Source organism: Xyrauchen texanus, chromosome 48 (genome assembly GCF_025860055.1).
Source record: "Xyrauchen texanus isolate HMW12.3.18 chromosome 48, RBS_HiC_50CHRs, whole genome shotgun sequence".
Taxonomy (NCBI): domain Eukaryota; kingdom Metazoa; phylum Chordata; class Actinopteri; order Cypriniformes; family Catostomidae; genus Xyrauchen; species Xyrauchen texanus.
In genome coordinates, this window is record NC_068323.1 from 6,489,886 (window position 1) to 6,502,087 (window position 12,202).

The following is a 12,202-nucleotide window of genomic DNA, read 5'->3' on the forward strand; positions in this document are numbered from 1 at the left end:
TATACGAATAATATCATCAATGCTGACTTTTTATCAGCCTTTTATTTCATTAAAAATTAAATGTATTATTAAATGTTAAAATTCAGTCTATTATTAAAAATAATGTCATTATTATATTGAATGATGTAAATAATAATGTATAAAATAAATTGAACAACATTAATGCATTTTTTAGGAGCACCAAGGAGGTGAATAACATATAATGCTAAGTTTTATTATCATCATTTAATTATGCAAACAAATTTATGAATTATTAAAAATAATGTTTTAAATATGTTGTATTTATTTGAAACCCTTGAAATAAAAAAATACTAATTTATAAAAAAAAAATCGAATTGTTATGATCACCATGGATACGTATAACATCATTAAATGCATTTTATTACGTAACAAATTCAACGTATTATTAAAAATAATGTCGTTACAAAATTGTATTATATGTATTTGCACAAAATAAAACTTGAAAAAAATGATGTACATTATAAAAGATGAATAAACTGTTTATATTTACATATATAGAGAGAGAGAGACTTTTTAATCAGCATTTTATTACTTAACATTATTTTTAATAATACGTTAAATTTGTAGTTACTTAATTGTATTATGTATTTGCACACCAATAAAACAAAAAACTAAATGTTTAAAAAATAAATGCAAATTGAACTACTTCATTGTTTTCTGTTAGGAGTACTAAAGCGTTTCATTCCCTGATTCATCTTGTTGTTGCTGTTTTTCTTTCTCTGTTTCTGATACTCAGGTTATTCCACCGAAAGAGTGGAAGCCGCGGCGGACCTATGAAACGATCGAGGAGATGGTTATCCCCGCCCCCATTATGCAGGTGGTGACCGGCCAATCAGGACTCTTCACCCAATACAACATCCAGAAGAAGTCCATGACGGTCGGAGAATATCGCAAGCTGGCCAACAGTAAAAAGTGTGTTTCTGTTTGATCAGAAATCATGTTGTTCATTTTATTTATCCACAGTAAAGTTGCTGATAAAACCTTTTGTTTTACCTAAAAATAGTCGATCCAATGAAGTAGTTTAGCCATGTCGATTTTGAAGATTTAGCCGTTTCGCTTTATTTTTTGTTGTTGTTTTTTTACAGGCAATTTTGCTCGACTTCATGATCCTTTATGCATTTTCTAATTTATAAAATAGCAACTTTTTAATTGTCTCGGCCGATCACAGGTACTGCACCCCTCAACACAAGGACTTTGACGACTTGGAAAGGAAATACTGGAAAAATCTGACGTTTGTGTCGCCCATTTACGGTGCCGATATCAGCGGGTCCCTCTACGATCCGGTTAGTCGCAGATTGATTTATCCGTGTGTTTACAGATAAAAACGGGCCATTTTGTATCCATGGAAAAATGGCATTTTATTAGTCATGTAAGTGTGCTTGTGTTTCCACTGTGAAGGACATTACGGAGTGGAACATCGGCCATCTGAACACTCTTCTGGATATGGTGGAACAGGAGTGTGGAATCGTCATCGAGGGTGTGAACACTCCTTACCTGTATTTTGGCATGTGGAAAACCACTTTCGCCTGGCACACGGAGGACATGGACCTCTACAGCATCAACTACCTGCACTTCGGGCAACCCAAGTCCTGGTGAGTGACCAACGCGACCACAAATGCTCTTCTCTCAGAGGACATGCTTGATCATGTTTGATTTTCATAGCATCAAGTGCTGCTGTCATTTTACATGAGAAAAACTAAACGTAGTTCATTTGGTGGCCACATGGGGGCACTGTTGTCATTCACATGTGTTGTAAGGATTCTAGATGATGTCATAGTGAAAAGAGAGAGTTACATGGCTTGTGCTTTGTCTCTCGCTCTCTCGCACGGCATTTGAACACAGAACATGTTCTTTATGATAAAACGGATGCACTTCGTTATGAAGTAACTCCACTGGCGTTTTAAGAGACGTCTGCTGGAAAGATATACAGAAAGGAACAGTTCTTAAAGCAGAAGGGTAAATTGTCATTAGTGATGTGCAAAAGTTCACATTTCCAAAACCAGCTAGTTAATGTGTGGTCTGAATGATTAGTCGACTAGTTAGCATAAGGAAGCCCTGTGTAATTGGGCTAGTTTAGGGTCATTTCCAGCAGATCTTTTTTTTTTTTTGCCATATATTGAAGATAAACGTAGCTACGTTTTAAAAGTGTAATTAAAAGCTTTTAATTGCACAACTGGCTGATTTTCACACAAAAGGCTAAATGGCTAAACTAATAAAAAAAGTTGAAATGAAATTGTTTGAATTACGCATGATTACAGGAAAGTTGCTTATAGCTTACGATTTGATGCGTGACTGTAATTGTCTAGAAATGGCAAACTATTTCCATTCTGCTCTCTAGTCACTGCTTTTCCCCTTTAAATCTTCACTACTATGGAGCTATAACTATGACAAAAGTATCTGAAAATGTATTTTGTTAATTTGATTTGTTAAAGGATTTTAGAATGAATGCTTTAGAACGGACCAATCAGAGCAGAGTAGGCTCTCTGAAAGGAGGAGTTTAGAATGAATGCTTTAGAACGGACCAATCAGAGCAGAGTAGGCTCTCTGAAAGGAGGAGTTTAGAATGAATGCTTTAGAATGGACCAATCAGAGCAGAGTTGGCTCTCTTAAAGGAGGAGTTTAGAATGAATGTTTTAGAACGGACCAATCAGAGCAGAGTATGCTCTCTGAAAGGAGTTTAGAATGAATGCTTTAGAACGGACCAATCAGAGCAGAGTAGGCTCTCTTAAAGGAGGAGTTTAGAATGAATGCTTTAAAACGGACCAATCAGAGCAGAGTAGGCTCTCTTAAAGGAGGAGTTTAGAATGAATGCTTTAGAACAGACCAATCAGAGCATGGTATGCTCTCTGAAAGGAGTTTAGAATGAATGCTTTAGAATGGACCAATCAGAGCAGAGTAGGCTCTCTTAAAGGAGGAGTTTAGAATGAATGCTTTAGAACGGACCAATCAGAGCAGAGTATGCTCTCTTAAAGGAGTTTAGAATGAATGCTTTAGAACGGACCAATCAGAGCAGAGTAGGCTCTCTTAAAGGAGGAGTTTAGAATGAATGCTTTAGAACGGACCAATCAGAGCAGAGTAGGCGCACTAAGAGGAGGAGTTTAGAATGAATCATTCAGAATGGATCATTGAGTCATTTTTGACACTGGAGAAAAAGGTTTATGCTGCAATTGAAATTATGAGCAAATGAAAGTGTTTTTCAACCTTGGATGCATGTAAATCTACTGCATGAGACCTTTAAAACAAAATTAGGCACATAATAGGTGCACTTTAATTTTACCTTCGGCCTAGTGTGTTTACGACCTGAATCTCTGAGATCTGATTAGTATTTGGAGTTCTGAATTTCTACTAATCGACCGTTCTTGCATGACTATTCAACTGTCCTGACTCATCCATCATTTTCTTTCTAACAGAGTACGACCTTGACAACAACAACTCGTCAAAGGTTGACTTAAAAACGTGTGAACCAAGCACAAAATCCTTTGATCGTAAGAGAATGGCTTTGTTGAAATGACTTGGTATACTATCAGTTGATGTTTCCTGAATTTCAGCATGGCTTTTACCTTCCTTTCTCGCAGAGAGAAAGTTTAACATTGTTTTTAGATGTTCCAGACACACTATTTTCCGGCATGTGGTGGAAACCGTTCAAATAAGCCATGAGTCACCAAAGAAATCTCTCGCGTATCTAGTAGCTCGTTTGAACTCCCTGTCGAATTTTGTCTTGCATGTTTTGTACCTTTGTGAAGGATGCACGCGTGAGGTGTGTTTTGCAGACCTGCACACTAGCCCTTGACGCCCTTGGCTTGAGTCCTCTCGAAAACCCCCTGTTGTTTTCAAACTACTCAACGTTCATTAGACGCAGCTGCTCCGTCAGTGTCTTCATCCGTTACATTGAAGGATATTCCCTCAGTCAGCGCACCTTGCATTTTTAATCAAGCTGCAAAGCAGGGGTTAGTCTAGAGTTTGTAAATTCAGAGAGAAGAGAGAACTGAACCAAGAAAGGGCTTTTGAACATAGACGATAGTTAACAAAACATGAAAGTAAAGACGTTATTTATGCACCCTCATGTTGTTTCAAAATCCTGCCTCTGATTTTGAGGATCAAAAAGAAAATAATAAAATATATAAACCTTTAAAGGAAATGTCTTGGTCATTTTTTACTCATTTTCAATGATGATTCTCATTACCGCAACGGTCATTTTTTTAACAATATTACAGTAAAAAAAGATGCTGTTATACAGAGTTATTTAAAAAATGTAAATTGGCGAAATAGCAAGGCAATAATGGAGCACTACTGTGATGCATAAGTATTTTACATCATTTGGTAATAAGAATATCATAATCATCATCTTTTTTGGCATAGCTTTTAGGACACTTAAGCACATTTTACCTCCCAATTCTCATTACCGCAACGCACCGGACGTTTGGTTTTTACAATTCCCATTGTTGCCATTGACGATTCTCAATACTTTTACCCTATTACAAGAAAATATACTATTGTACAATAATGTTTTAATATTAATATGAGCAAAAATTAAAGGCAGTATCAAGGGAGTGATACTATGTTGTAAAATTATTGTAAAATTGAAAGAAAATCATTTAAAAAAAATGTACGTTGTGGTAATGAGAATATCATAATGACCATGTCTTTTCGTATTTTATCCCCCAATTTTCATCATCGTAACACATCTGGACGTTCCATTTTCAGTGATGATTCTCATTACCGCAACGGTCGTTTTTTAAAAAAATATTACAGTAAAAAAGATGCTGTTGTACAAATTATTAAAAAAAAATTAATTTGCGAAAAAGAAAGGCAATACTGTGATGCATAAGTATTTTACAGTTTTAATATAATTTGGTAATAAGAAAATCATAATGATTTTTTGCATAGCTTTTAGGACACTCAAGCACATTTTACCTCCCGATTCTCATTACCGCAACGCACCGGACATTTGAATTTTACTATTTCCATTGTTGTCATTGACGATTCTCATTACTTTTACCCTATTACAAGAATAGATACTATAGTACAATAAATTAAAATGTAAAAAAAAAAATCCAAAAATGTACATTGTGGTAATGAGAATATCATAATGACCATGTTTTTTCATATATTATCCCCCAATTTTCATCATCGTAACACATCTGGACATTTTTACTTTTACTGTTTCCATTTTCAGTGATGATTCTCATTACCGCAACGGTCATTTTTTTACTTTACTACTGTAAAAAATGCTGTTGTACAGTGATTTTTGTAAAAATTTTTTATATATATTAAAATGAGCAAAAATGAAAGACAGTGTCAGGTGTAAAACCATGATGTGTGTGTATATATATATACTGTAATACGTCTGGACATTTGACTTTTACCGTTTCCATTGTGTGATGCTTCTCATTACCGCAACTCAGTCACAGTTACCATTGAAGTAATATATATAATGTTTTTCTTCTTCTTCCAGTAATAACATTATCAAATACCCCTAATTCAGATTAATTCAGCACCCCCCCGGCCAACCCCCAATTCAGATTACCGTAATGTGTTTTACTTTTACTATTCCCATAGTTTCAATGATAATGCTCATTTCCACTGCACAGAAGTTTATTTAATATATTACGTTGAAAAATATGCTGTTGAATGGCAGTACCAAGGGACTACTACTGTGATGTATAAATACTTTACTATTTAAATATAAAAAAACGATAGTATATATATTTTCATGTTGCGGTAATGAGAGTTGCGCTGTAATGTGTGCACGACTGTCATGAAAATGTCACCATGTAAACGATCTTAATGGCCCTAAAAATAGGCTTAATTTTCTATATTCAAAATGTAATTTCATTTTGTTTCTGTGGATTTTGGACTTAAAATTGGGCCAGGCCATTTTCATGACTTTGGGACAATCACCCTTCGGGGAAACGTTGACATAAATCGTGTGAAATGGCCTGAAGTGTCAAGCCGGGCATGGACGCGGTCCGATGCGCACAGGTGTCCGAATGGATAAGAGTTCGAAACCTTGATTGTTTAAGAGGTATTACACAAGTCCTACCCTCTCTCTCTCTCTCTCTGTCTCGGTCTCTCTCTCTCTCTCTCTCTGTCTCGGTGTCTCTCTCTCTCTTCATCTGTACCCTCTTATGCCTTTGAAATGTTTGCGCTTGGTGTCTCTAGCTTTGTGTTCTCTCGCTCACTCCGGAGGTCTGTTCTCAAGCTAACTTTCCACCACTTCTTGGCATAGCTACGAATCACACGGAAGAAGAAAACGTGCTCACCCTTCAATTCAGCTTCATGCATCTGTGTGTGTATTCGCCCCTCCCCCGCTCCTTCGAACACCCCCTTCCAGTTTGAAATTGAATCCGTTTTACTTTTCTGGTAATTACAGTATGTTAAAGTGTGTGTGGTAACTGTTTGCCGCACCCTCTGTTCAGCCACTGTGAAATTAACTTCATTCGCCTCCAACTCTCCTCCCATCAAAGTCATAATTCTCGCCGCCTCCCGAGATCTACTGTCAGATTCTTAAAGAGTGGCCCAAAGTGGCGCGCATGCTGCCAGAAATAATCGCTATGAGAGGGAGTGGCGCGGCCGAGGGGATTGCTTGATTCTTATTGCTTGTTTTCTTGTTCAAGTCCTTTTCAAGATTGACAAATAAAACCTTTGCGCCGCCAGTAGCGCGAACGCCGTTTGGCAGGTATGGGGTTTTGTGTTGCCGTTGTGGGAATAAAGCTACATCGCATCAGGAAAAGCGAGGTGCGTAATTGTTTTATGGTAAACAAGGAAAATGGGATTTGTACCTTACATAAGTACCCTCGTCTCTAAACCTCACAAGGGTTGATTGAAACAACATTTTTGGGTGTTTCTTAAACTTCAGGCACTTTTAGCACTGGGGATTTCTTAAACGTAAAAGTCTCGTTAAAACATTTTTCTCACTTAAATTTGGTTTAACAATGTCCAACAGTGTATGTACATGCATCACAGGAGATTTATGCCATTTTTGCCCCAGTGTCATTTCCAGCACATCTCAAATTCAGTTATGGAAATGACGTTTTTAACGATTTTGAAATAAATAAGCACACGATGTTGACTTGCTAAGGCTAATTACTTAGCTAACATGTTACAGTATGTATCCTAAAGACACATTCAATTATGTTTTCACACATTTTGCTTAAGTTTGGCAAAATTACAGCTTGTTTGCAAATGACGCACAAGTGATATTTACCCTGATTTTTTTCAAACATCACTTTTCTTATATTTCATCTCAAGCGTGGTCTTCGCTGACAATTTTGTCCACTTGGTTAACAATTACACAAACTTTGAGGTGCAAAATTGTTGGGTGTGGTGGAAATGACGTCACAACAGTCGTAGGACAATTGACATAATTTTTTATTTTTTTTTTTTTAAACTTTATTACAGATTTAATCATGTAATAATTTGTATTTGTATTCTGGATTGTCATAGTTTAGTAATGAAAGTCTGGGATCAAGACTAAAATTGTAAAAATGTACACATTAAGCTAGACAACGACTTGTCTGAAAGTTAGCTTTAAAAAATTGAAGATGGATTGATGGATGACAGACAGACTGTGTTTGTTTACATTTGAATTTGTGAATTTGTTTGACCGTTGGATTTGGAATATTTTTGGCCAGTTTGAACATTCCGTCAGTATTCATCTGTGCGAGTTTAAATGTCTGCTGTGTGAAAGCCGTAATTCCGATCAGTTAGAAACTTCAAAGCAACTGTCGTCAGAACATTCTGAAGGTTTGTGCCAATTTTGGTGGATGTAGCTTGAAAGCTCCTGGAGTTAATATCTGAAATGTTGGTCATGTTCTAGGGATGTATGTGTGTGCATATATATAAAACCTAAACAAGGCCTGCTTAAATGTTTCCAAATCAGTTTTAATGAGACACTCGTATATCAAAAAGAAACCAATTTTAAATTGGTTTGGAAAGTTATTAAAGTGCCCAAAGTTGAAGAAACGGCCTTAAATTGAATGCTTTTAGTTTGTTTCGTTGTCTGGCGCCACTTAAGGAACATCTAGACACCTAGAGGCATTCCTCCTAAATGGGCGTATCCTGTCAAACCACTTGAATTGGGCTTCACACAGATTCTTGTTTCCCTGGTGTGCTTTTGTCAATACCTGCCTTCCATCTCAGACGAGGTTTGATTTAATCGAGCTTCCGCAAGTTTGGGTTGCCAAATAGCATTCCTGTCAGTTTGATCTTGGGGTGAAAAGATACCTAGTATGAAGTATCAGTACCCTAATTACAGCCATCCATCAGTTCCGGCTTTTATCTGAAAGAAAAGGAGGGAAAGAGACATCTAATTATCATTGATTTGCAGTGGCACCTCATGCACCGAATCGAATTTACTTCCACCGATGTCATTAGAGTTGTTAGCAGTAGGGGCACTTTCTGGCCATGCTTCAATTTCTAGATGGTTCTTGAAGTTGTGCTTTAGGGCAATGCCAACCACGTGCAAATTTTGCAATTCGTTAGGATGGATGGTTGTTGCAGATAGGTGTGAATTGTTCTTGCAGTTGTTCAGGAGTGGATTTTTAGTCCGTGGTGGAGAGCAGCGGTCAACCGGTTCAGGAGACTATGACATTGTGCTGCTGCCATGACAACAAAGTCTTGCTTCACATAATGGGAACGCGGGAAGCATTGACTGTTTAATTAAACGATTGCTGTTGTGATCACGTCATTTTTTGTTTTTGTTTTTTGTCCACCTACTTGTCACTTTTAACCATATATTCTTTCTGCTTGATTTTCAGACCTTCTTTCCTCTGTGTAGAGAAATCAATGCTATAAAAATGGGCCTGTATTTAACTAGAATGAGCCACTTGGCTTCAAGATCCCAACGTACTCTTCTGCAACCAGTAGAGGGCAATGCAGTGCTTGACTAAACCCTGAAATAGTGGCGTTCCCCTCATTTGGATTGTGTGATTTCTGAGCTGGAGCCCTGGGGAAGGTGATGCACCAGATTTACATTTGCACTCCCGGCTCTCAGGAGGGTTCGGCTTTCCTGGAAGCTTGAGGAAATAATTAGGCTAATACAGACTATGTCAATACCAACGTGAAGCGTATTGAACCTTTAGCGGAATAGAGGATGTTGTACATTCTCTCCAGAAAATCTTTTCAAATAAGCAGCACAGCCACCATCTGTGTAATGAATTCCTCATATGCAGTTTCTGGTTGAATAATATTATCGGGCTTGTTTGAACCGATTAGGTTAAATTGCCTTTTGCATTGTAATTTTTCGAGCTTTGTACTAGTGCATGCTTTTGTAAGGCTCAAGAAGGAAAAAAATATTGTTTTAAAAAAACAAAAACAAAAACGTGTGAAACCAACAATCATCCATGCGATTATCTATTCAGCCAATCGTGTGGCAGCAGTGCATCAAATCATGCAGATACGGGTCAGGAGCTTCAGTTAATGTTCACATCAACCATCAGAATGGGGAAAAATTGATTGTTGGTGCCAGACGGGCTGGTTTGAGTATTTCTGGGATTTTCACACACAACAGTCGCTAGAATTTACTCCGAATGGTCCCAAAAACCAAAAACATCCAGTGAGCGACAGTTCTGCGGATGGAAACTATGCTATTCTGAGAGGCGTGTTGGCGCTGTTTTGGTGGCACTAGGGGGACCTACGCAATATTAGGCAGGTGGTTTTAATGTTGTGGCTGATCGGTGTGTGTGTATATATATATATATATATATAGGTGGAGCGGTAGTGTAGTGGTTAGCGCGCTGCGCTATGAACCTGGCGACCAGAGATTGATTCCTGCTCATGCCCAACACCAGTGACGATTATCTGGCCTGGGCCTCCCCTAGGTCGACTCAGCCTAAATTGAGTACCTGGTGCAGTGTGTAAAACATTGCCACTGGGGAGACAAAGGCCGTCGGGCATGGTGCTGGCCACCCACCCCATCGTGTACCGTTCCGGCCTTCATAGGTGCTCGCTAACAGCACTAGCCCCTACAGTCTGTCAAGGCTAAATGGGGATCTTTGTATATTTATTTATATATTAGCATTTCGTTTAATAGTGAGAATTGCGGCGAGCAAAGTGTGCCAAAAGAGCTCTGCGCACACTCCCATGATGCACTGCGAATGGTGCAATCAACTTGCTCTCAAACTACTTTTATCTTTGTATGTGTCTGAATATTTTGCAGCAAATATAAATATAAAAATATGTAATTTCTATATTTATAAACATATTAGATAAATTCTTCTAATCTTTAAATTAGTATTTGCATATTTTTGCCGTCGTTTTTTCCAATAGGGCGAGTGACGGCTCCATTAACCGATTTCAAGGGCTGTAGAAAGATTGTGTAATTATCAGTTTTCTCCATGCACCCCTCTAGTGTTGTTTCCTCATTTTGTTTTCCATCGATCACATTAATTGATCCCTCGCTTTTTGCCTCCCTGCAGGTATGCGATTCCTCCCGAGCATGGCAAGAGGTTGGAGAGACTGGCGCAAGGTAAGACCTCATTTCCGATCATATTCATGCCTGTTAGCCAATCACAACAGGGATATCTTGAAGGTACTGCATACTATCCCAACTTTTTCGGTATTGGGTTTATTCAATAGCCAAAACAGTATTTAACAAAAATAAAAAGTCATTTTTTCCTTCCTTGGTATCTTCTTTTTTGTCGACAAAACAAAGGGATACACTTGAATGAATTGTGAGCCAAGGTTGGCAGAACATCCTCTTCATGCCCTCCCAAAATCTTGATACTCTGTCTAAGAAAGACTTCCTGCATCTCCCTCTAGTTGTTTGGATTATGAGATGGAAAGAAGTTTCACGTTCCTCTCTGACATCTTAGACCGTTTGCTCTCTTGTTCTTCAAAACACGACTGCATGAAGAAGTACCATAACCCAAATATAGTCCTGTCCCACTTAAACAAACAGCTCCATTGAATGAGTGCTCAAGCTCAACACAGATTTCATTGATCAATGCTGAAACATCGCACAGAGAGAGAAACATCAGCAGCGGTTTGGCACCGTGACTGTATCAAGACTCTCATGTCTTTTTCCTCTTTTGCGCTCTACTGATCATTGAAGATTGTCTCATGTTGTATGTCACCCTCTGCCAACGCGCAAATGACAACACAAAAAGGCAATGCGCGGTAAACAAACCAAGCTGTAGAGGGTAAGCGAAAGAGGCGACCACTGAAGAGAGACCCCGCTCTTAAGTTCAGACCTTTCTGTCAAGATGTGAGCACAACTATTGCACTAACAAAAATACATTTGATCTCTTCTTTGCATAAGAGTGCATCAATTCTGCATCAGCTGCCTCATTTTAAGCATTTAAGTGGCTGTAAATCGTCTTTACACACCTGTGGGAATATAGGTGATCTCTTTCTAGGCATTGCATGGAACTAAATGACGAAATGTGTGAAGATATATTATCAGTCATATTTGGGTGCAAATCTCTGACGACGTTTCTTCGGAAAGTTTCGCTTCAGTTGGGCTATCGCCTTCGTTTAGCTGGCCAATTGACTTTTTCTAAGGGTTTGTTTTTATTTCACATACTTTTTGTTTTTACAAAGTTGCTGCACTTTATGTAGTTTACGAATTAAAGGACGTATTTGTGCGTCAGGTTGCGTGAGATCGTCATTAATGCCTTTCTTGCTAACAGGAGAAAATGTTCGGGACAAGAGTGTCGTGTGATGATCGTACCTTGTGGTTAACTAAAATGGCTGTAAACGTGAACTTTTAAAGGTTAAAATTGTACGCAATTGGCTTGTTTCCTTAGACCGTCAATATTCGCATCTTGTCGCGTGGCTTGTTGTGTGCGTTACCACGGAGACGTAGCACGTGTGGAGGCTTCGTGCTATTCTCCGCGGCTTCCACGCACAACTCACCACGTGCCCTACCGAGAGCGAGAACCACATTATAGCGACCACAAGGAGGTTACCCCATGTGACTCTACCCTCCTTAGCAACCGGGCCAATTTGGTTGCTTATGAGACCTGGCTGGAGTCACTCAGCACACCCTGGATTCAAACTCGCGACTCCAGGGGTGGTAGTCTCCGTCAATACTCGGTGAGCTGCCTAGGCCCTGGCTTGTTTCCTAATGTTGACTTCCTTTTGAAACAGAAAGTTGGGGTGGGACATATCAAAAGATAACTATTTACAAATATCCAATTGCATTTAGTTTACTTCAAGGCCTGGTAGAAATCTGATTTGC

At 38.5% G+C, this 12,202-nt stretch overlaps 1 protein-coding gene across 1 annotated transcript in view; it reads left to right on the forward strand.

The window, feature by feature from the left end:
- Positions 1-12,202, forward strand: part of LOC127639609 (lysine-specific demethylase 4B-like) — a 59,656-nt gene that overhangs the window by 6,232 nt on the left and 41,222 nt on the right. Inside the window, exons 3-6 of the mRNA XM_052121718.1 lie at positions 758-933; positions 1,190-1,304; positions 1,420-1,613; positions 10,440-10,489. Coding sequence (XP_051977678.1) covers positions 758-933; positions 1,190-1,304; positions 1,420-1,613; positions 10,440-10,489 — 535 coding nt within the window. The remainder of the gene's footprint in view (positions 1-757; positions 934-1,189; positions 1,305-1,419; positions 1,614-10,439; positions 10,490-12,202) is intronic.